General features: G+C 37.0%; 1 protein-coding gene across 1 annotated transcript in view; it reads left to right on the top strand.

The window, feature by feature from the left end:
• Nucleotides 1–26,559, top strand: part of lonrf2 (LON peptidase N-terminal domain and ring finger 2) — a 52,313-nt gene that overhangs the window by 16,782 nt on the left and 8,972 nt on the right. Inside the window, exons 2-9 of the mRNA XM_058769253.1 lie at nt 11,841–11,959; nt 18,193–18,315; nt 18,457–18,618; nt 18,783–18,954; nt 19,136–19,238; nt 19,780–19,894; nt 23,017–23,138; nt 23,268–23,426. Of these exons, the coding sequence (XP_058625236.1) occupies nt 11,841–11,959; nt 18,193–18,315; nt 18,457–18,618; nt 18,783–18,954; nt 19,136–19,238; nt 19,780–19,894; nt 23,017–23,138; nt 23,268–23,426 (1,075 nt within the window). The remainder of the gene's footprint in view (nt 1–11,840; nt 11,960–18,192; nt 18,316–18,456; nt 18,619–18,782; nt 18,955–19,135; nt 19,239–19,779; nt 19,895–23,016; nt 23,139–23,267; nt 23,427–26,559) is intronic.

Genomic DNA, 26,559 nt, shown 5'->3' with positions numbered 1-26,559 from the left:
TTCAGCAGAAATATACAGAAATTGAAATTTATCAAACACTAAATTAAATATAGATGAATCCTTAAAGCTATAAAAGTTACTGATTTATTTTATTTTTTTCTTTGATTTAAAAGATTTCTTTTAAGAGCTGCCGCTGCTGAATGTGACGCGGATCTGACATGCATCGTATTTTCTCTCGTCTCTTTACCTTTTCTAACCCACTCAGAAAAGTCTTTAAAGTCTCTACTAATGAACTGACGAGTTGAATTGGGTGTGTTAGATGAGGGAGACAGTGTGCTGGGATGCTCCAGGACAGTTTTGAATACCATTTCAGAGACATGTTCTTTAAATGTGACCCATATAAAATATATTACATGCATGCACAGTTTAAAGGCAGCTTTAATCACCTTTTTGGTAACCTTTATGACTTAAACTACATGCATGCAATGTCGTGGTCAGTTATTCCGTGCGTTGATATTGTAAGGGAAACAGGTCAATTTAGTTCAATTATTTTAGATTTTTTATTATTATTTTAATTTGGACCGCATCACTGCTTTACGGCTGATCAACTGAATTGGCCAGCGATTCACTGAACGGGGCCGTACAACAACTCTGCATGGATATTAATAACCAAAGTATAGTGAAGACATTATTTATTAGCACAGTAACAAGATCGGCAGTTTAAGACATTAACTTGTAAGCACAAAACACAAGATACTTCTCTTTTCAATATAAATAAGACGTTATTGGATAAATCTAAGACGATATAAACTAATCTAACAGAAACACATTCACACAAGTTGCAGGAAGAGAAAGTGAGGAAAGAATGAGTTTAAGAGAATGAAAATGTGAAATCCCAAGTTTATGGGGGTTCCCTTTGTTGTCCTTGTTGCAGAAAGGGGGTTTCCCAAGTTTGTTGATTGGCTGGAAGTCAAGTGGTCGTTCGAAGTGGCATCTTGGGAAGCCAATAGTTGGGCATTGGCTGAAGATACGGAGTTGTGGGCTGGTTGAAGTTTTGATGCGAGCACAGTCGGAGTTGGACTTGGAGACATGGCTTTGTGGCAAAACTTAACTCGAAAACGCAAACTCTCAACGGAAAAGAAGTAGAAGCCAGAAAGAAAAGTGATGAGACTAGATGGTGCATCTCCTCAAGGTTTCAGATGAGCAGCTGGCATGTAAGCCAGAGCACGCGCAAAAAGCGGTGGCTAAAAAGCATGGTTAAAAGCAAAAAGCAAAAGCATGGCTAAAAGCAAAATTTGTTGGTGTCCTGAGTTTTTGAAGCTGTTGACACATCCCAAATGGTGTCTTGACCAACCTTAGCTCGGGGTGTTGCTATGTTTCTCCTCCCAATACATAAATCAACATGTTATCTTATCAGTCACATGGTCCGAATTTTCCCGCTCTTGCAGAGTATAATTTGGACATGATTTCTATAACAAGAATATAGTATTTTACGAAGTATTGATTCATAGAAATGTTTAAAGCAGGGGTCCCCAAACTTTTTTCTGCGAGGGCCACATAATTTTTCCTTGCTTTAATGGGGGGGCCGGGTTGGTTTATAGCAGAAAAGGACATGGGCCGGAGTGACTACTAGTATTATTGTGGAGATTTTATGATTTTAATTGTATTTATTATGCCTCCTAATGCTAGAATAGTTTTGTACAGACAAATGATCATTACCTTTCAGTGCTATTCAAAATCAAAAAATGTACTTACTTATGCATATTAATTAGTGTGAACTGTGGGCTTGCTTCTGGGTGGTGAGATGTCCAATGTCAGGTTCCATTTCTGTCACAGCCAGTCTCAAAGACTGATGCAAATGTTCATCGGTGAGTCTTGATCTCATCGGAGTTTTCATCAGTTTCATGCATGAAAAGGTTTGCTCTCAGATATATGTGCTGCCAAAAAGTGTGGACATCTTCATTGCATGCCTTTTGATGTTTAGGTATGTCTCGTTTGGGAGGGCAGCATAAAATTCAATGAGACTGTTGGGCTTAAATGCATCTTTCAGAACATCACAGTTCTGTAACTCAGCCAACTCAAACTGATAAGAAGACAAGGCTTCGTTAATGTCAGCGGTGAAGGGGTTCTGGAAAAGGCGGATTTCTTTAGCGTGGACATGTAGCTCACGCAATTGCATGTCAAACTCCGACTTCAGCATTTCCAGCGCTTCCACAGACTTTTCAGCTGGGAATGGGGCCACTGGTTTCTCAGCTGAGAGACTTTGGGTAACGGGGAGATGAGTGAAGTCTTTTGCACTTGTCCCACAAGCAGTGCTAGTTTCACCTCAAATGCTTTTATGTGGGAATACATGTCACATTAGTTTCCCCTTGCCTTGGAGCTGCAAGTTGAGGCCATTCAACATTTCTGTCACATCTGTTAAAAAGGCGAGGTCCCATTTCCATTCTGCGTCAATCAGTTCTGGGACAGTTTTGCCCTTTGTCAGAAGAAAGGCGCTGATTTCGGGTAGCAGCTCGTAAAAAACACCTCAACTCTGCCTCGGCTTAACCATCGGACTTCAGTATGGTAAAGCACATCTCCGTGAGCAGACTAGCTCGGCGAGAAAGGCTTGGAACTGCCGGTGTTTAAGTCCGTTTGCTCTGAAGTTTATACATGACACCACCACCTTCATGACCGATTCCCACTTCAAAATTTTGCAGCAGAGTGCTTGCTGGTGAATCAGGCAGTGGACTTGTAACGGGGGGCTGAGACCTCTTTCCTCCATTTCTCTATTCATGTGTCCTATAAGCCCCCTCGATGCGCCAACCATACTAGGAGCCCCGTCGGTAGTGATGCTGGCCAGCTTAGACCAGTCTAGACCCAGCTCTCCCATCGTTTGGCACACTTTACCAAAAATATCCTCCCCTGTCGTAGTGCCTTTTAGACTTTGTAGGGAGGCCAGCTCCTCGGAAACTTCAAAGTTTGAGCTAACTCCGCGAAGAAAAATTAGCAGCTGTGCCGTGTCCTGCATGTCATTGCTCTCATCCAGTGCTAATGCAAAAAATTCAAATTCTTTCACTTTCTCCTGCAGCTAGGCATATACATTATCCCCCATTTCTTCAATTCGTCTGGTGATTGTACTTGCGGACAGACTCACTGCATTTAAGACGTCTTTTTTATCGGTGCACACCTCCGCAGCAACAGCATTCATGCATTTCTTGACGAACTCACCATCACTGAATGGTCTACCACTGGTTGCAATCAGTTTAGCTACCTGAAAGCTAGCTCGAACGGATGACTGGTTCAACTGGGTTTGGCGTACAAACATATTCTGCTGAGCTGATAGTACACTTTTTAGCTTCGACACTTTGTCTGTTCTCATTTGGCCTTGCAAGCTTGCGCACTTTTCTCTGTGGCGGGTTTCATAGTGCCGGCGCAGATTGTATTCTTTGAACACAGACACTGTTTCTTGACAGATGAGACAGTCACTTCTTTGCACTGAACAAAAAAATAATCACTTGTCCACTTTTGGTTAAATACCCTGCATTCTGTATCAACCTTTCTCTTTCCCAACCGTTTCGCCATTTTGTCGTCTCTTTGAATTTTCTCACTGGCTCGCGCGCGTTACCTGTTCGATCGGGATAGCACGTTACGTTGAACGTACCATTAGGCTAGGTTAATAACTAAGGGAAATTTTAGTTTGAAAGCCAACCTTTATTATCAAATAGGCTACAGACATGATACAAGTAAAACATCTATTTAAAATTACATTTTAAAATGACAAAATATGTCTCTGGCATTGTTCTAAGGGCCGGTCCAAATGTGGGGACGGGCCGCATCCGGCCTGCGCGCCGTAGTTTGGGGACACCTGGTTTAAAGCATGAACTCATACATACCCAACATGAATATAAACCTTTTAACTACTCAATAGTTATTCAAAAGACATACACAATGAGTGATTAGGACATAGTCAAATGTGTGGGTTACATGATATGGAACATAACTTTTTTTTAAATGTTTTTTCTGGATTTTTTTGTTATTCTGTTAATCACTGTTCAAATAAACCTACCTAAATTTAGATATTATAAACTGTTTGAAGTGAAACGATAACATAAGATTTAAAAATACTTTAGAAACACCTTATTTATAGTTTAATTTGACCTATGTTGCATTTAATGCCAATCAGTTGGAGGCAGTTAATCTAGGCTATAAGTAGAGTGCGTTAAGTTGAGTTTTTACTAAATAAATAATTTACCAAATAAAAGAAAAATGAAACGAGGTGAAGTACTTTTCATTTCTAATGTATTTGAGTTATTATATAAAGTCCTTTTGGTCGATTTTCAGAATAACTACATAGCTATATTAAGGACTATGTCATATCATTTTGGTCATACCGCCCACCCCTACCACAGACGATATATACATTTAGACCACTTAACTTATTGATCGCTATCGTATCGGGATATGAAGAAACTTTCAACCAGCATAAAAAAAAAAGTTTTTGAACCAAATCACCTACCCTGCCTTTAAAATGTAGTATGTTTTGTATTATTATTCATTATTATTATTATTATCATTATTATTATTATCATTTATTTTTTTAATTTAGTGACTTCACTTGTAAGTGTTTTTAATGCTGTAAAGAGCAGTTTTAGATTGTAATGTTTTAAAGGGGTCATGGACTACCTCTGTTTATTTTTTATTTATTTTTATTTTTTTGTTCTGTTCTCCGAGGTCCACTTATGTTTTTACAGCAAAAAAACATCTTTAATTTAGAAGTAATAGGCTATTTTCTGTCCTGTTTTTGACCCCCTCGTCAAAACACTCCATTTGAATAGGGGTGGCGGATTGTAGACTCAAATTGCTCTGACTGTTATGATTGGCTTGTGTATGTTTAAGTCTACGTCCTTCACAGACTGTGATTTTTAGGTTAAAAACGCATCAATACTCATTACATATTACATATCAAACGATCTGTTTAACAGACAAAACAATAGTGATCACATAATAAATACTCACACCTGTGTGTTGTGACATAACTGTCAGATCCAATGTAGCATCGTCTGTTAGTTTCAATCTTTTTGAAAATCCCGCGTCGAATTGTTCCTTGTTTGTAAACGAATCTGTGGTAAAATAAAATGAACAAGACACTGTTCTTACTGACGCAGTCTGGAACTTCGTTAAAAAATAGTTCATTCACTGCCTTCCTTCTGATCCCAACGTTAGGAATGAATGCAAATCCGTTTTTTTTTTTTTTCTCTTTCTTTCCTCCACAACTTGGCACTGCACAGAGTCTTTTGTCTTCAGAGCCATCTTTATTGTTTGGTTTCTGTGTAGACCTGTGCGTTCACCTCGCGTGAATCGGTGGACGTGGCTAAACAGACAGTAATGTCGATCTTGTGCATAGGTGGTGCTATCCACACTATTTCATCATAGAGTAGAACATTGCCTTGTTTTTGAAACAAAAAATTGAGGGAGAGAAATTAGTGCAAGAGAGAGGACACGGAAATATATAGAGAAAATTAACAGGGATCCACCAGAAGGGAGGAGATCCTAAGAGAACAATGCAGAAAGTAAATACAATTAAAATGCCTTAAAAAGCTTAGCCATATAGTTTTAAAAAATTCATTCACATCTTAATGAATATAGTTTGAATGTCAATCATATTTAGCTGTGTCTCACATGCAGCGGAGGGCTAGAAGAGTTAGTCAATCAGTGTGGTACTGAAAGAGACTGAATTTTGTTGATAAATTTTATTTAAAATGCATGTTGATATTGTTTGTATCAAAATTAAACTTTATTTCTCCTTTGACATGTTCAAAATTAAATATAAATAATTTAATAACTACCATTTCTGTCCTTTAGTGTGACGTAATGTCCTATGGTGTGAAGCACATAAAATAACCACAGATTTGTTTTCATCTCAAAATCTTAAAAAAAAAAACAATTGAGTATTGCAATAGGGGAGATGGAAATATCACTCAACTTAAAATAGTATAATTTTTTAGCAGTTTTGAACGAATGACAGCAAAGTTTGTCTTGTCAAAGTTAGTCTTAATTGTCCAACAAGTCATGGGGGAAAAAAATGATGTTAATTATAATTTCATATTAAATAGCACTATATGAAAATAAGCGTCTAACAATGAAGATAAATCTCTCTCTTGCTATTTATGTATTAAGCGGGGTTTTTTAATTGCATCTCAATAAATTAGAATGTCATGGAAAAGTTCATTTATTTCAGTAATTCAACTCAAATTGTGAAACTCGTGTATTAAATAAATTCAGTGCACACAGACTGAAGTAGTTTTAAGTCTTTGGTTCTTTTAATTGTGGTGATTTTGGCTCACATTTAACAAAAACCTACCAATTCACCATCTCAACAAATTAGAATACTTCACAAGACCGATTTAAAAAAAAAAAAAAAAAATTTTTAATGAATTGTTGGCCTTCTGGGAAGTATGTTCATTTACTGTATATGTACTCAATACTTGGTAGGGGCTCCTTTTGCTTGAATTACTGCCTCAATTTGGCGTGGCATGGAAGTGATCAGTTTGTGGCACTGCTGAGGTGGTATGGAAGCCCAGGTTGCTTTGATGGCAGCCTTCAGGTCATCTGCATTGTTGGGTCTGGTGTCTCTCATCTTCCTCTTGACAATGCCCCATAGATTCTCTATGGGGTTCAGGTCAGGCGAGTTTGCTGGCCAATCAAGCACAGCAACACCATGGTCATTGAACCAGCTTATGGTACCTTTGGCAGTGTGGGCAGGTGCCAAGTCCTGCTGGAAAATGAAATCAGCATCTCCATAAAGCTTGTCAGCAGAAGGAAGCATGAAGTGCTCTAAAATTTTCTGGTAGATGGCTGCGTTGACTGTGGACTTCAGAAAACACAGTGGACCAACACCAGCAGATGACATGGCACCCCAAATCATCACAGACTGTGGAAACTTCACACTGGACTTCAAGCAACATGGATTCTGTGCCTCTCCACTCTTCCTCCAGACTCTGGGATCTTGATTTCCAAATGAAATGCAAAATTTACTTTCATCTGAAAAGAGGACTTTGGACCACTGAGCAACAGTCCAGTTCTTTTTCTCCACAGCCCAGGTAAGATGCTTCTGACATTGTCTCTGGTTCAGAAGTGGCTTGGTAGCCCTTTTCCTGAAGACGTCTGAGCGTGGTGACTCTCGATGCACTGACTCCAGCTTCAGTCCACTCCTTGTGAAGCTTTCACAAGTGTTTGAATCAGCTTTGCTTGACAGTATTCTCAAGCTTGCAGTCATCCCTGTTGCTTGTGCACCTTTTCCTACCCAAATTCTTCCTTCCAGTCAACTTTGCATTTAATATGCTTTGATACAGCACTCTGTAAACAGCCACACCTTTCAGTAATGACCCTCTGTGACTTACCCTCTTTGTAGAGGGCATCAATATGCGTCTTCTGGATCATTGCCAAGTCAGCAGTCTTCTCCATTATTGTGGTTTCAAAGAACAAGATACCCGGAATTTATACTGTAGGGATGGTCATTAATTGAAACTCAAATGTAAATATTCTAATATTTTGAGATGCTGATTTTTGACTTTGGGCCGTAAGCTCTAATCATCAAAATTAAAACTAAAAAACTTTTGAAATGTTTTACTTTACATGCAATGAACCTACAATATATGAGAGTTTCAATTTTTGAAATAACTTGCAAGAAAAATAACTTTCACGACATTCTAATTTATTGTGATGCACCTGTACTTGAGTCTCGGGGTCAGAAAACGTAAAAAATAAATAACACAACACACACAACATTATAACGAGAACATTATTAGAATAAAACGCTGTGAATTTTTTGAGTTTAGTTGCGGTGTTTCTGCACGTTGCGTGAAGAACGCGTCCACAAAAGGAGTTCATTCAGAGCCGCGCAGACACGTTCATGCATTCGAGGCATTTTGTGCAGATAGCATACAAGTCGTGATATTAACGTTATGTTGTATAAATAACGAAGCGTATTCTATATGAGATAAATGGGTTAAATCCCATTGATTTAAAAACCTGCCATCATATGCTTCACTCTACTGGTCATCTTCAGCGCGCGCAGCTCAAAACAGAAATGCAGAACATTAACTACTGTCATACATAATGTTATAATGAGAGCACTATTGTAAAAACTGTTGAGAGTTCTTAGGGTTTCGCTGACGTTTAATGTTAACTATCTTTTAATAAAAACATTATTTACCCCGTTTGTATCTGCAAGGCGTCCGTTAGGCTATTTTCCGTATATGTGTTAACGACAGTAATTATGACTGTCGTCGAATGTCTGACTTGACTCTTGGTATTTTGCCCCGCCCCCAAACATATGATTCGACTATCGGTCAACTATTGGCAAGATTCGAAAATCCCGATTCGACTATGAAAATCCTTAGGTAAGCAGACAATATATACACATTAGGGGTGTCCCTGACTATGTTTTTAGAATCTGTACAGCACATTGGTCAACTTGTTGTTTTTAATTGTGCTTTAGAAATAAATTGCCTTGCCTTGCCCTTAACACAATGCCAAGGAGGTAAGACATCAGCAATGATCTTAGAGAAGCAATTGTTGCTGCCATCAATCTGGGAAGAGTAATACGGCCATTTCCAAACAATTTGAAGTCCATCATTCTACAATGAGGACGATTATTCACAAGTGGAAGACATTCAAAACAGACACCAATCAAAATAATGACACGGTGTGATGTCATGTGATATCGTTCATCTGAGGCTTTATTTCCAAATTTGAAGACTTTACAAGGACCAGATAATTTTTTTTTTTTTATTATCTCCTGATACAGAAAACCATGGAATTCAATAGGGTGTCCTAACTTTTTCACATGATTGTACATGCACTCGAGTTGGCCTATGTTTATCGTGTTTGTATTATTTTGCATATTGATCATGAGAAAAAACATAATATCCACATACTCAGGTGAAAGTTGGCTCCTCGGCCTGGTAGCAATAAGAAAGTGATGAAAATATAACAATAAGAATGCGCGCCAACACTGACGTTCCAGAGACACTAAGATAACTGTGTGCAAAGCAAAGTTTCTTTCAGCGCTTTGTTTTCTGTTCTTAAACCACTCTCCCTCATGAAAACTTAAAGGAAGCATATGTCTCAAGATCATTTTGCTATCGGATAAGCTCTTTTCTCGACTCACTCAGAGAACAGCTGCGCTTGCCTGCAGTCGTGAATGCAGTGATGGACAGCTGTCTTTCCTCAGTCGACTTATGTTTGGATTTCTTGTGATTTCCTATTGTGGTGGTGATATTATAACTCAGTTTTACTGATTCATTTGATCAAAAGTAATTCCATTTTGTAACAATTTAGCAAGATCATTTTGATCAAAATAATTCTAGACTTCGCAAGGCAGACAACAACATTCTGTGAACAAATACAATCAACTTAACACGCCCCACAGTGACACCCAGTGCATTTAGTTATAACTGACTTTTGATGTGTGCTTAGGATTTATCACTACACAACATCAGAAAGATCAGGCCCTTTCTGACAGAGCATGCTGCACAACTTCTTGTCCAGGCCCTTGTCACTTCTAGGCTGGACTACTGCAATGCTCTTCTGACTGGACTTCCATCAAACACAATCAAACCTCTACAAATGATTCAGAATGCAGCGGCACGACTGGTCTTCAACGAGCCCAAAAGAGCCCATGTTACACCTGTCTTTATCTCCTTGCACTGGCTACCGGTTGCAGCTTGCATCAAGTTCAGAACATTGATGCTTGCATATAGAACAACCACAGGCTCAGCACCCGCCTACTTCCGCTCACTATTACGAATCTACATCCCCTCCAGAAGTCTGAGATCTGCTAGTGAGCGATGCCTCGTGGTACCATCACAGAGAGGCTCAAAATCACTCTCCAGAACATTCTCGTTCACCATTCCTGGCTGGTGAAATGATCTTCCCACCCCTATCCAGAATGCTGGATCCCTGTCAATCTTCAAGCAACATCTGAAAACTTTCGACACTACTTGACTTTATCCTAAACTTTAAAAAGAAAAAAAAGAAAACTTGATCTTTCTCATTTTTTCCTTCCCTTGCTAGCTTGTACTTATTTGAACAATGCCTGAGACTTGGTGTTGCAAGCACTTCCTCTGTCTGATTGCCTCTTCAAGATGAATCGCTTTATGTATTCCCCAGTTGTAAGTCGCTTTGGATAAAAGCTTCTGCAAAATGACTAAATGTAAATGTTTCCTTGCATTTACAGCCAGCAAAGCAAAACGTAGTAATGTTCAAATAGTGTTTATATTGTTCTGATAGAATATTTGACTATTTGTGCACACGCCCTTGTTTGAGTCAGTGGTAATATCATTGTGTTCCTATTGGTTAGTGTTAGAGGCAAGGTTATTATAGTTTAGCATTTTTAAATTCATTTTATTTTAATTTTTTTTTTCAAATTTGCAATAAAATTTAGTTTAACAAAATTAATGAAACCAATAAAAACTACCTTAGTGACGCAAACGTCTAGCGAGTAGCGACACAAAATTAAAGTATGCTGAGATTGATTAGATGGTAAAAGTATACAAATATATGCCAAAATGAAGCAGTCATGCCTTTTTACTCCATAAATCTGCACAAGTTGCGCTTGCGTTATCATATTTAAACGTAACTTTTCAAGAAACTTAGGAAAATATAAACTGAATGAAATGTCTTTGAAACTGAAAAAAATAAATCACAGGCAAAATCTCTAACTTCGTTTTTTAATACACTGCATGTTTTGCTAACTGTGTTCTCCTCTTTCTTTCGCTGATCTGTACTTACAAATGTGCTTCCAGAGTTTTCGTTTATGCTTCTGAAGTTTTCATTTACACTCCTGAGTTTTCGTTTGCCATTCTGGCACAAATCTCTCATGGGGCGGGGCTAGCAGCGGTGCATTCTCTTTGGCTACAGAGTTTTTGATCGACAGCTTCTTGACCTGGAAGTGAAGACGTCAGTTAACATTATCATCTAACATTTAAAATTGGAAATACATTTTTTTTTTTTTTTTAAACAATCAACAACTCTTAATTGTGACTTTTATAAACCAGTTGAATGAATGTAATTGAAAATATGAATTAATTCAAGTAAATTTACATTCTTTTATTGTTACTACAGCACATAAACGAGTATCAATGTGAAAGTCTTGGATGCAATTATGTTGTGACAGGAAAGATCAGAACCCAAAAAAAAAAAAAGCACACTGCATAGTATACAACTTATGCATAGTATTCTCATAATATACATTACTATACAAAATGCACAAGTGCATAATATACAGAATGTTTAACGTACATAATGTTCATGTATGTTTTAAATTATGCAATGATCCTTTGAACAGTTCCTGTTACAGTATAAGTAACAAAACGGTGAATGAGTATGTTATGTAATGAAGTACAATGTCAGTCTTTACAGGGATAGTCCACCCAAAAATGAAAATTATCTCATAATTTACTCACCTTCATGCCATTACAGATGTAGAAGACATCTTTCTTCACATAAACATAAACAAACAAAGATTTTAAAGAAAATAATCCATATTTGTGAATAACGATATCAATGACGATAATTCAGGGTATCTTATGCATCCACTAAGAGACAAACTTTACATTTAGCATTAGCCAACACTCTTAAATTTTCCGGTAAACATTGGACTATGGTGGCTGGTGTCTCCGTTTTCACATTCCATACAATAGAATCGCCAATAACAAGTTATGCACTTCATTAATTATAATCAAAGTGAAGTGGTCATTAAAGTGGTCTTTAATCCATTTTATATGTAATGCAATAATACATTAGTCTATTAATATGTTTTAGCCACAACTATCTAGCTTACAACCTCCTCAAAATTACCTAGTTAAATTCCTGTTCTATCTATTTCTTTTTAAAACCCCTTCTCCTCTCCACAGAGCCCTATATATGTCGGCTCCTGACTCGGCGGGCAGAGCTACTTATGGAAATGAAGAATTTTGGCCAAGCCATCAAGGATGGGGACACCATGTGCCGACTCCGTCCCCAGTGGCCAAAGGTAGGAATCTGTGAGGAGACACACATACACAAACCATGGCTTTAAAATCCCTTTAAGACCCTTTCCCACCATTTAGGGTGTAATGATATCATATCATATATCATGGGGTTGGTAAGCAGGCAGACTGCAAATCTAAATGAAAAACAAGATATGTGATCCTGGACCACAAAACCAGTCATAAGTGTCAATTTTTCGAAATTCAGATGTATACATCATCTGAATGCTGAATAAATAAGCTTTCCATTTGATGTATGGTTTGTTAGGATAGGACAATATTTGGCTGAGATACAACTATTTACTGTAGGACTCATCTGGTTCCTGTGGTCTTGTCCCGATGGCCGTCTAGAAGACGGGGTCTTCACTGGGGATCAGTCTCTGGGGCTCATCTAGTTGTCCTCGTCTCCGCTGACGTTCAGGGCTGTAGAGGTCATCTCTGGGTGCTGATCCACCATCTGATCTGGATATGGACTGGATCCGGGTGGCTGCAGTGACCATCTGATCTGGATACAGTCTGGATCTGGGTGGCTATGGTGACCTCAGAATAAGAAAGAAACAGACTAATATTAGCATATATGCCATTCTTCTAACCAGAATCGGGAACACTCCCCATAACACACGATGTACTCGTTACATCATAGACAAATGTTAGCGTAGATGCCATTCTTCTTGTTTCTTTCTTATTCTGTTTCTCAGTCCGTATCCGATCAGATGGTGGATCAGCACCAAGAGATGATGTCTGCAGCCCTGATCGTCAGCGGAGAGCCCCTGAGACATAAATTGTAAATTTATAATAAATGTATATTATACACCGAGAAACAATAAATGCATTAAACTATACATTACAATTATAGCAAATGAATAAATCATATAAATGAAACTTCAAATAATGAATAAAACACAAATATAACACCTACATTAAATTATAAATTAAAATGCTCCATCGGGACAAGACCACGGGAATCAGATAAGCCCTTTACACAATCTGACATAGCTGCAGTTGGAATTGAACTGCGGGTTCGTCTGGCCAGAGGAGAACTGGCCCCCCGACTGAGCCTGGTTTCTCCCAAGGTTTTTTTCTCCATTCTGTCACAGAGGGAGTTTTGGTTCCTTCCTTCCTTTGGAGTGTCACTTCTGGCTTGCTCAGTTGGGGACACTTAATTTCTAGCGATTATCGTCGATTTGGTTGCACAGATACTATTTAAACTAAACTGAGCTAGACAATGACATCTGAATTCAATAATGAATTGCCTTTAACTGAAAATTGAGAAAATTGAGTGTTTAATCTTATTATACATTACTGACACTCTATCCTCCAATTTGATACTGTTAAGTGCTTTGACACAATCTGTATTGTTAAAAGTGCTATATAAATAAAGATGACTTGACTTGACTTTCCGTGCACGCATTTCGGGTGCATGAGTACTGCACTGAGCTAGTACTTTTCAAGCTTAATTGTGCTGCTTAACTAATTTTAACATCAAGCAAGTCCCGCACTTTATTTTCTCATTTATGCATGTTTATTATTCAAGCCCCGTTAACACCGTTAGCGACAAAGTGACAAGATCCCATTCATTTTCAGTGGAGAGCTGGTGACTTCCGGCGACAGTGATCGCTGGCAACAGAATGTGGGCGTGTCAAGCGACAAAAGTTACGAATTGTTAAACTTTATGCAAATGAACAGCGAATTTCACTAGCAAAAACCAGTAGGAGTGAAGAATCTGTCAGTGGTGCTCACACGTCACCATCTCGAGTGCAGTTCCGGAGCGATTTCACTGTTTTATATGATTTGACTAACGACATACATGGATATAAAAAAATGTATGCATAGAAAAGAAACTGTTGGCTGTCTAATGCCAAGTTCACACTGCACGATTTTAGCCCGATTTTTCACTCGCCGACAGGTTTTGATAAATCGCCAACAAATGCCCGAAATCGGAGACAAATCGGTGCTCGTTCACGCGAGTGACAATCACGCAGTGTGAATTTATCAAAGACGTGATCTGAGAGAATCGCCGATGCATCGCCGATGCCCGTGAAATATTTGGCATGCTAAATATCTGGAGTTGTCGGCGATTCAAAAATCATGCTGTGTGAATGAGTTCTGACTGAAAAATGCGATGACCTGCAGCCAATGAGAGCGCAAGATACAGGGCAGCGGGAAGTTCGGGGAGAAACTTTTTCTTTTTTCTTTTCTTTTTTTTTAACCCAGAAATTAAATACGGAAAATGTGTTTTCTTCTTTTAATGGTTCAAACACTGATGAATAGAATAAGCAGGCACAAACTAATTTTCATTATTCAAAATTCCTATTTCATTAAATTATATAGAGCTTGTTTTTTAATGTATATCAATTCTAAATTTTATTTCTACCTTTTTTTTTAGCATTTCTATACAGACACTAGCGCCCTCTCGCGCTACTGACGTGGCTACAATAACTGCTTTATGAAAACCTTTAGCTTCGATATTTTTATGATTTTAATTTTTCACGCTTAAAACATGTATGAAATGCTCATTAGATGGCCCATTTCTTTTCAAATAACTGTATCCTGGGCAAGTTCTACGGGAGTGCTAGAGGGAACGAAACGAAAGCAAGAGAAACAAAGACTTTAGTTAAAGCTAGAAATAGGATAAACTATTTTCTGTTGACTTCTTGAGTGGCCATGCTTTTAAGTTAGAACCAACTCCAAACCACAGTTTTGTTCAGTGCTGCATGATTGGGAGACTCTCATTATAACAAACAAAGTGTAACATGATGTAAATAAGAGAATCATTGTGCAGTGTAGAGCTTCATTGATTATAATGTATTTTTGTGAGATTGCGATAAACTGAAATGAATGACAGCTTTATAATAATTATAGGGAGCGCTGAGCTGTTTTGACATGGGGGTGGAGTCAGGGGATGGGGGCGTGTCCAACAGGCCTGGGCATGCCTCCCTGGAAGTGACAGATCACAGCTGATCCAGGCACCGTCATTAAGCAGAGGCATGCGGGTGGATCGTTTCCTTTTATTCACTAGCTTTAAAACATGCATGTTTTCATTTTATTAACAAATGTATATGTGTATTAGCAGTGTTTGCTCAAGTTAAAGAAGTTGTTAATATGAACATCTGCTGTTTATTTCTCTCAATGTGTGCACACTTTAGCACTAAAATGTGTATGGTTTCATTTGGTTAACTAAATGTGCATTAATAGTGCTTGTTTAAAATCTCTTAACCTGTGCACAGCGTTCTTTGTTTACATTAGTTCAGAGTTACTGCTAGTTTTAATGTAAAAGAATGCAATTAACTGTTCATAAACTACACATCATTAAAAAGGTCTAAGACTCAAGCTTCATATCCATCTCGACTTCGTTTTTCATTTACATAACTCCTGGCATAAATTAAGAAATGACTGTCACTGGAAGTTTAAAAAAAGATTAAAGTCTTTTTGGTTTAGTTTTGTCGTGGCCACGAGATATTAAGTCGTGGGAACGTGATAATACTGTATGTTGTGGCCATGAGTTTAATCATGCATAAACAAACCCGCGTGACCATAGCAACCTGGGATTATCAGAGACTGATCAAATATATTTATCCATCCCACAGTCCGTTGATCGTGTCTTTTTATGTAATATATGTGTATATTAGGCTATTATTATTATTATTATTATTATTATTATTATTATTATTATTATTATTATACAGCCCTGAACATTAAGAGATCGAAATGAAGGGAAAATAAATCAAATAGCCTACATTAACAACGAATATAAAAATATTACCAATACTAATAAAATACATGGACTTACAAGACTTGTGGGATGGATAAAAATGTTTTCTTGTCGGCCTATTTTATTATACTTTGTAACATTTATTCATAATAAACTTAATTCGAATGCTGTCTACATGTGTGCAATACAGTCCGGTACGTAGCCTATGGTTAACACTTCAACCACCAGAGGTCACTGTATACCTAAAAGCGCCAGCGGGTCAAATTTACCCATGCCATGACTACTGTTTTGATATGGCTAAAAACGTAGTATGTCACTGTATTATGTCATTTCTTAATTTATGCCAGGAGTTATGTAAATGAAAAACGAAGTCGAGATGGATATGAAGCTTGAGTCTTAAACCTTTTTAATGATGTGTAGTTTGTGAAGTTAATTGCATTCTTTTACATTAAAACTAGCAGTAACTCTGAACTAATGTAAACAAAGAGCGCTGTGCACAGGTTAAGAGATTTTAAACAAGCACTATTAATGCACATTTAGTTAACCAAATGAAACAATACACATTTTAATGCTATAAAAGTGTGCACACATTGAGAGAAATAAACAGCAGATGTTCATATTAACAACTTCTTTAACTTGAGCAAACGCTGCTAATACACACATACATTTGTTAATAAAATGAAAACATGCATGTTTTAAAGCTAGTGAATAAAAGGAAACGATCCACCCGCATGCCTCTGCTTAATGACGGTGCCTGGATCAGCTGTGATCTGTCACTTCCAGGGAGGCATGCCCAGGCCTGTTGGACATGCCCCCGTCCCCTGACTCCACCCCCATGTCAAAACAGCGCCACAAAGTGAGACGCGCAGAAACGTGAAGCGCAAAGGGGAAAACGGTAGCGCAAGCTCAAACTTGACTGAAACGCAAAATAAAAGCTGCATTGCAAATAAATTAGTAGATATGGCCATGGAAAATATGTATTGCAAAATCATTGCTTTTGCTCTGTTTTATTTATATTTTGCAATTCTTTATTTTTGTTTGCAATACTTCATTTTCTTTTGCAAAACTTTATTTTCTTTTGCATATATATGCGGCATTAAATTGACTCCATACTATTGGACCAGTGATAGCTGCACGCTGCAAAGTTTTGGGAGTGACATCTGTATATAAATGCGGCATTTAGTGCTATGCGGATGCCACTATAAATGAACAGGGCAAAAATGTAAAAATGTATATTAAGGCTAGACCACCCTCACTGATTTCAGCACCCTCAGTGATTTGATTTAAGGAACCGGGCCTGCCTGTATCTGGAGATTATAACTTTAATATATGGGGTAAATATAGAAATATATAAACCGCGTGTAGCGCTCTAACACGATGTACTGTACGTGCTTTGAAAGACCATGCATGGTCCCGTGACCCAGATAGCACACAAAATTGACAATTATATCCCAGTATTTTAAAAATCATATGTATTAAGTCTCTGCATTGTTCCAAAGACTCTTGCATTACTAAATTTGGTCAAAGAAAACCTGTTAATCAACATTTTTCTACATTAATTTGTGTATTTTTCAAATGTTTATTGAAAGTGAAAAAAAATCATTAACACACATCTGAAGAGTCAATATTTTACTTTGTCAGGTAACATTGTGTGTATGGTTCTAATTTCAATTTTGGTTTTCAGCATAGCATTTAAAAATACAATAACAGTTCTTTTTTCATTTTTTTCCGTCATGGTTGAAAAACGAATGGATGCAAGAGTAAACGAACCTAGCTTCTCTCTTTTTTCTGGGTATGGTTCAATGTTCAGGTAATGGCATGATCAAACTAGTTAAACTAATAGGACTTTGGTGGGTAAATACACTCTGGCACCATTCAGTTGGGCTAGTGTGAATTCTCAAACGCAGCCATTGGGCTCACGCTGTCTATGAGTCCGTTTTACACTCTCTAAATGTTTTAGATTTTAACCCCTCAATTGGTATCTATTTTGTTCCTGCATTGTGGCTGAATTTTATTAAAAAAAAAAAAAAACTTTGCTCTGTTATGGTTATACCAGTTGATGTGTGTTTTGCACTTTTTTTTTTTTCTTTTCTTTTAGACTTTAACACATTCATTGCCATGTACTTTTATTCTGCATCATGGCCGATTAGTAGATGGCTACCTCCCCACTCTTCCTCAAAAATAGGTCCCTTTAGACCCTTAAGAATACATGCGACTCTTTTTAGGACCGATTTTGCCTTCACCATTCGTGTCCAATATTTCTTTGTATGTACACATAGCAAATTCTAAAGAAGTAAAACATAAACCTAGCCAAAGACTACCCACTGCACTTTGTTTATCCTGAAGCTGTGGGGTGGTGGTGGCACTGTACTTGGGTCATCATTGCTGCTTGCAGCTATATTTTAAATATTGCCATTGTGTGAAAACAAATTTGGACATTTTTACCCGTCTAGTCAGTTTTAATTTAACGATAGCTGGGCTTTAGTTATTTTTACCTAATTTTTTATTTTTTTTCCCTCTTTCCAGGCTCACTACATTAAGGCTACAGCGTTTAGGAGTGCTGGTCGCAATGAGGAGGCTCTACAAGAGTATTTCTACTGTTTGGCTCTGAAATCTGACTGGATCGCTGTAAAACTGGAGGCCCAAAAGGTACATTAAAATTTGTTTATTTGCAAATGTCAGCCTTTGTGTGGTAGATGGTTGGTCTTCTAATTTTGATGTTAATTTTAAAGTTTAAACCCTTAGGTTCTTTGATTTCATGAAGTTGTCATTATTACTGTGTATCTACAGATCCTGAGTCACATGTTCTCTTCGGTCTTTGCAAATGATGGTCTGGCCACGTCCATGCAGCCCCTTCCTGCTGGACCCTCCTCTCGTGTCAAACCTTCATCCCTCCTCAGCTCTCTTCACTCCTCTCTTCCTAGAGATGGAGCCAAAGCAGGCTGCTCCAAGGTTACTGTGCTCAGATACAACTGATTTAAACAACTGCACAGATTTGCTGCAATGGAGATATTGTCACACTGAATATTTCAAAATTTAATTTTGCTTTGCAGATTCATGGCATAGATCATAGCACCATCAAATCTAAAACTGTTTTGTTTGTGTGTGTGTGTTAGGAATCAACACTCAGTTGCAGCAAGTTCAAAGATGGGAACTCTTCTGTTTTACAAAGATCTGAAAATGCAAACTCTGTTGGCTTCTGTTCACTTTTTGTTCAACCAGTCCTAAAAAGGAAATGGACAGAAGATGCTAAGGCCTTTGAGCCACCCAGCAAACAGCTTAAAGAAGGTATGTGGTTTAAATCCATGATTATTTATTTTGAAAATAAATTACTTGCAACAAATATTGTGAAGGAATAATTAATATCTGACTAAGCTCTATGGCTGGTTGTACAAACACTATCTCTCTCTCTCGCTCTCTCTCTTTCTCTTTCTTTCTTTCTCTTTCTGTCTACTTGCTTCTTTCCCAGATAAGGCATCTTCATGTAAAACTCTCCCTACGTTTTCTTGGGGGAGGCAAGTTCAATCACAGCTTTTGGACAGTGCAGACTTTGAATGTTCTCTCTGCATGAGGTGATTAAAAAAATTCTCTCTTTGAAAATAACACCTAAAAGAATAGTTCACTCCAGAATTAAAATTTCCTGATAATTTACTCGCCCCCATGTCGTTCAGGATGTTCATGTCTGTCTTTCTTTCTTCAGTCAAAAATAAATGTAAGGTTTTTGAGGAAAACATTCCAGGATTTTTCTACATACATCAACTTCAACGGGTACCAATGGGTTGAAGGTCAAAATTGCATTTTCAATGCAGCTTCAAAGGGCTCTTATCTAGCGACACGATCTGTCATTTTCTAAAAATAAAATACAAATTTATATATTTTTTTAACCACTAATGCTCGTCTTACACTAGCTCGGAGATGTGCCAAACTGTAATTTGGACCTTCAACCCGTTGGTCGCCGTTGAAGAAAAACCTTAATTTCTTTTTGACTGAAAACAGAAATACATGAACATCTTGGATGACATGGGGGTGAGTAAATTGTCAGGAAATTTTGATTCTGGAGTGAACTAATCCTTTAAAGATATCTAAATCCTCCTCGCTAATGTATTATTCCAGACTGTTTTATGAGCCTGTCACCACACCCTGTGGACACACATTCTGCCTCAAGTGTTTGGAGCGCTGTTTGGACCACAACCCTAACTGTCCCCTGTGCAAGGAGAACCTCTCCGAGGTAAATATCAATATACTTGCAATGTAGTCTACACACAGATATAAGGGCCAATTAATTATCAATTTTTTTTCTTTTATTTATTTTTACTATTTATCAATTAATTTGTTGGACCATGGGGCATTTAAATATATCCTGAGTTTAATATAATTAGTTTTCAAAGAAATCTGTGAAAATGTTAAAAAGAACAGCCCAGGAATTTTTTTTTTTCTTTCTGGTTAGCCTTTCTGTGCAAGTTTGTAAAAAACCCTTAATCTGCAAGTTTCCACCCATGGTGCCGCCATTGTGTTTTTCGAATGCGGCAACGATATACCAGTTCTAATGCCATGGCGAACGTTCGAGCAAAGCATGCTACAGTAACCGTTCTGTCTTTGGCTGCACTGACGAGCACAGAACACTATTTAGAGTCCCAGCCTCAGGGGTAGACAAGAGCAGTGGATTTATTGATTTAATTACTGTTACACTGTTGCCAAACAGACATAAACATGCGATTTCTTTCCCGGCTGTTTACCTTCACAGACATAACTAACTGTTTTTGTAACTCGTGTGTTTTTAACAAACTTGTGTGTATTTGACAGTTTAAGTGCAATAAGACATGAAAGAGAACATAGTTTACTACTTGCATGCTATGTGACAGCCGCTTTCTGTGTGCATGCTTTGGATGTGTATGTGCTCAGAAAACGTATATCGGAAGTTTAAACTAATATGGTTTAAAACGCATGATTTCAGTATGATAGACATGAAAATCAAAACCAAACGGATGTTTTTTAGCACAGTATCTGAGGTACGAGCTATAAAGCCACAGCCCTATTCTGGAAAAGGGGGCAGGGAGAAGCAGTTGGTGCCACGTGTTTTTGCTTCCACTCAAAATAGGCATTTTCAAAATAATATAATAAATGATATGTGGGGTATTTTGAGCTGAAACTTCACAGACACATTTTGGGGACACCTGAGACTTATATTACATTTAAAAAGTAGCATAATATGTTGTCTTTAAAATGAAATTGAAAATACATTTGTAGTGTTGGGCAATATGGTTATCTCCAGCCTGTGAGATCGCCGATACACAATATTATCATGCGTGGGTGGGGGCAAGAGAGAGACTCTATTTCATAACTATTTGGTGGCATAGGCTATTTCATAACTATTTGGTGATTTTTAAACTGCACGTGTGTGAGAGAGAGAGCCTGGAAGCATCAATTAGCGACACTCAAATATACTGAAAAACTGAAAAATGTTAAATATAAAAATATTGAAAACAGCTAGTACATATATTCAGATACAGCAGTCATACATCGCTATTAGGACCGCGCGTCCTACTGTGACAAGTTGGCCGCATCGGCGTGGAAGTTATCAGTCTAAAAATCAATCAAGGAGAAAATCAAAAGTAGACTTATTTTAAAGACCAACAGTTTAACACTAAATATTGGACATAAACGAACACGTTAAAGATAAAAGTATTTTCAGTTAAGTTCATATTTTTGGAGTAAAGTTAAATTAAACTGATACATCAGTCATACAGCTCTCCGGACTGCGCGCCACATGACGAGCCCTGTTTTAGACTGATAACTTATTAAATGCATATTTTTTTTAATAACGACGATGAAGAATAAGCATCGTTTTTTGTTAATGTGCTGTAAAGAAAAAGAAATGCTGCCGGTGCAGTTTCGTCATGTTCATTAGTTCATAGCTGTTCAAGAAGATGCCTAAAAGATGTCTTTTTTTTTTGCACTCTTGACATAGCCTAATTTGTAAATAAAGGTTTATCACCCTGCAGTTAAATTTTGATGTGGGCTTAGTTTTAGAGTCCATTTTTAAATCATTTCCAATGAGGAGAAGCCTAATCCTCAGTTGCGCGTGTGTGAAGTGCGGCACAGAGGTGAAATAGCGGGGCAATTTGATAATAGCCCAATAATAATAGGCCGCATAATAATAATAATAATAATATTATTATTATTATTAATAATAGTAATAATAATAATAGTTTTATACAGTAATAGGAGAATGAGCCTAATATCGTCTTGACTATTGACAAAGACATCTGTTATCGTCGATACACGATACTATCGTCTATCGGCACAACCCTACACATTTGTCAAGTTTTCTAGACCTGCCTGAATATATTGTTGTCCAGTGACACTGAACAAAATTATAAACGCAACACTTGTTTTGCCTCCATTTTTCATGAGCTGTCAGCATGCCAATTGCACGCTCCCTCAAAACTTGCGACATCATCTGTGGCATTGTGCTGTGTGATAAAACTGCACATTTTAGAGTGGCCTTTTATTGTGGCCAGCCTAAGGCACACCTGTGTAATAATCATGCTTTCTAATCAGCATCTTGATATGCCACACCTGTGAGGTGGATGGATTATCTCGGCAAAAGAGAAGTGCTCACTAACACAAATTTAGACAGATTTGTGAACAATATTTGAGAGAAATAGGCCTTTTGTGTACATAGAAAAAGTCTTAGATCTTTGAGTTCAGCTCATGAAAAATGGGGGCAAAAACAAAAGTGTTGCATTTATAATTTTGTTCAGTGTAAAAAGATACAATATTATTTGTCTCTTAATACATCAAATAACACTTTTATAAAAAGACACCCAGAGTTTCATATTATATATTAGGAAAAAAATACAGCTGCCATATATCACTGTATTGTCTGCATAATCTGTTGGTGCTTTGACCGTGATAATTGTGGATGTGGTTGTTATAGATTTATATACTCGAGAGAGATTATTTTTAAAGGAAATCTTTTATCCATTATAGGTTTAAAACCATGTAATTTTGTGTCTGTTGTTGTTTGGGGCAAGCTTGTCCAGCCATGAAGTGACATTTGTCCTGGAACTTTGAGTGGATTTTTTAAAAAAGATGTTGATTCTCAATTAGAAATGTAGATATTCGTTTATTTATTACACACCTGCAATAATGTTGTTTTAACATGTAATAATGTTACTCTACGGCCCTGACCTCTATGCATAACACATTCTCCTCTCCTCAAAGAAATATATGCATAAATGTATCATTTGACTTTGCAGTTTATGAGAAAACTAACAGTTTAATTCGATGTTAGGCATTGAGGAGATGCTTCCTCATCTAAAGTGAACATATCTTTCTTTTCTGCAGTATCTGGCCACTAGAGCGTACAACAAAACTCTTCTAATAGAAAAATTATTGCAGCGCTTCTTTTGTGATGAGCTAGCGGAAAGGCGAAAAGTACATGAAGAAGAGATGAAAGAATTGTCAAAGTAAGTTGGCTATGAATATAATGGTTTTCCTAACTCTTTTCTGGTCTTTATGCTGTCAATGTGACATTATTATTGTATCTTGTTCATGTGTACATATCGACACTTTTTATTTTTATTTTCTTGTTTCAGCTTGAATCAGGAAGTGCCCATCTTTGTTTGCACTATGGCATTTCCTACTATTCCCTGCCCTCTGCATGTTTTTGAGCCTCGATACAGGCTTATGATTCGCAGATCTATGGAAACGGGAACCAAACAGTTTGGCATGTGCATTGCTGATGAACTAAAAGGGTAAGAGGCCTTGAATTAATTTAAAGTGTGGGTCTACATCGATTTTCTTAAGGGAAATCTGTTCTGTTTTGCATTTCAAAAGGTTAATACATAAGTAACTGTTATGTTTCTCTTTTTTTTTTCTTTTTTTTTTAATTCCAAGTTCTCTACTGCAGTTGGAGTTTTGTTGTTGCATTTTATTTTATTTTTTAAATATTAGAGAAAAATAGAAGCTTAATGCAGAGAAGGTCTTGATTAGGTTAAAACCAAAACCAAGCCATTCACACAGAATGCAAGTTCTGCATTTTTTCGAGATGGACAACTTGTTTCACTCGCATCTTGCACGATATGCATACAAAGCCATGTAAAATTAAAAGAGGTTCAACTTTTAGAAAACATTTCTTGAATTTGTAGGGTTTTATTCCACTCCACTGCGTCTCATATGTTTTTAAATGCAATCTGTGTGATCGTTGCTTCGGCTTTTTGCATTAAGCTATGCATAAATACCTGTTGTTTTGTTCATAATTGTTCATAATGTTTATGCAATTTACAAAATTATATATGATTTATATATGCTAGTTTAGACAGCCATTTTTTCATTGCATTGAATAAACAATTTAATGCGGTGCATTATTTAGCTTATTGTATGGAGTTTTGTGCTAATATTCATCAAACAAATCCAGCGTTTTGCAAATAAACACAATCTGCTTTGCAAAGAAGAACTCGACTTTCAAACAAACGCAAAGTGATTTTGCAAATACAAAACTCATAGTGAAAAGGCAGGGGTATGGACAAATATGTGTATTGTGTGTTACATCTGTGAGACTCATTTGCCTTTTTATGAGGAAACTTGGCTTGATTTTCTCACAAATGCATGTTGGCAGATCTTCTCGCAAATACAATTGAGCAACTTCCTTTTCCAAAAACAGCAGATGGCGCTGTTGGTCAATTTACGCTAGTCTCTCGAGACGCCCGTTTACCTTTTCAGGGAATACAGCAGACCAACATGAGTGGTATATAATTAACCATTTAGATGTTTCCACAAAGCGACCCTACTACAATGTCAGTAAAATTCACAATAAGTGCTGTAAAGTTCTTAACATGATTGATTAGTTCAAAAATCAGTAGTGACATGGCTAAACATTTAACTAGGCAGTCTTTCCCTATAAAAACGATCCATTCTCCGTACCTCTTATACTCTGGATCGCGGGATATAGAATATATAGGCTACATATGTTGATACAATTGTTCAACATTCAAAACAACGGGAGGGGTATAACAATATATTGTAATACTAAAATGCAAATGTTTTGTGGATAGCGACAACTGTGTACCAAAAATGAAAGTGTTTTTAATTTGAATTTTATTTTTATGTTAGGTCAAGTAAGATTTATTGTCATTCTGCTATATATGTTGAGACATAGCCTACAGTGGAGAGAAATGTTGTAGGCTACCTCTGCAGTAAAAGTTTATAAACGAATATAAAACTACACATAGACAACCTACTGAAAGGAGTAGGCTAATCTAATTATATAAATAGGCTACTATAATCAAACTAGTTGAAGTTCAGGTGAGCTTTATTGTGATTCAGCTATATAAATGTACCAAAATATAATCTAAACATTAAAATTCCCTTACGAAAATTAACCATGGTTTTACTAAATAAATTCCATGGTATTTGTAGTAAAGCTGCCGTTATAGAAATGGTAACCTGCAAAAAAACACTGTTACCATTTTAATATAGTAAAACCAACTTTAATTTTCATAAGGGATAGGATATCATAGTTTATCATTTGTTTATATATAGCATAGTTTATATTCAGCATAGTTTATATACATGCCTTGTACAACATTTAAAACTAAAAGTGGCCTGTAAGGAGATATTTCATATTTCAACCAATATTTTACTCTGAATACCGGCAGATTTTAGAATTTGGAAGTTTGGAAAAATCCATCTAAAAATATGTAGCCGAGCAACGTTTTAACTCATGAAGTTAAGAATAAAAGGCTGCTGTAAGGAATTATATTAGTGGCTTTTCAAAATGTAAACATTCGTCATCTGAGTCACAACGAGAAGAGTCCTCGCTGTCACCCGTGTAGCGCGCCATCATCCAATGCGCAGAAAAAGTAGGTTAAATTCTATGATTAAGCTTGACGTTTTGATGCCATTTTTTGGGGGCATCTACATGTTTACCTGGCTGACCTCAGATCATTAACATGTGAACTGTGAGGCGGGATCACATTAGCGATAATGAGGTGAGACAGGAGAAACTGTACCTCTCCTTACTTTCATATGGATCATCAGAGAATAATTGTTTTCAATTTTAATTTGTTTATTTAAAAGTAGGCATTTCAAGCATTCTATACATATGTATTACGTATGTGAGGCACACATTCACTGAGATTCAGGTTGTTTTATTCATGTGCCTGTGAAGAAAGTTCCCGGAGACCGAAATGGCAGAGAGCGCACCCTGTTTGTTTTCTTTATTTTACAAAAGCACATTGTTTTGTTATGAATATATACAAAGTAGACCCTTTGCAGTTTCAAACAATGCCATACTCGTATCTGTATTTTCTTTTCATGGTCATCAAGAAAACGTGACACAACACGCCAGGGCAGTCTTCGACCCCAAAGATTATTTTCTAATTACATTACATTGTTAAACTCATTCTGAAATACTGGTAAACCACTGTTTATTAAAATGCTGAATTTAGTATTATATCAGCGTTAACTTGATCCTTCTCCCCAATTCACAGGACAAGAGTTACACCAGAAGAGAAAGTCATCATATTGCTTAGCTAAAAAATACATAATTATTTTATACACAAATGATTGCACAGTGTTACAACATTTAAAAAATGTTGTAAATAATGTGATTAGTTTTACATTTTTTGTTAATAGTTAATGACCTCTTGGGTGATATTACTATATCTGATACTAAATTAAATTGTCTAAGCTTTCATTTTTGGTACGCAATATTGTCGCTATCCATAATACATTTGCATTTTAGTATTACAATATATTGTGGCAAGATATATTGTTATACCCCTGCGTTGTTTTGAATGTTGAACAATTGTATCAACATATGTAGCCTATATATTCTATATCCCGCGATCCAACAGAGTATAAGAGGTACGTACGGAGAATGGATCG

This window comes from Onychostoma macrolepis, chromosome 01 (assembly GCF_012432095.1).
Source record: "Onychostoma macrolepis isolate SWU-2019 chromosome 01, ASM1243209v1, whole genome shotgun sequence".
NCBI classification, from domain to species: Eukaryota; Metazoa; Chordata; class Actinopteri; order Cypriniformes; family Cyprinidae; genus Onychostoma; species Onychostoma macrolepis.
The sequence above is the reverse complement of the archived record's forward strand: the minus strand, read 5'-3'. Positions and strand labels throughout refer to the sequence as shown.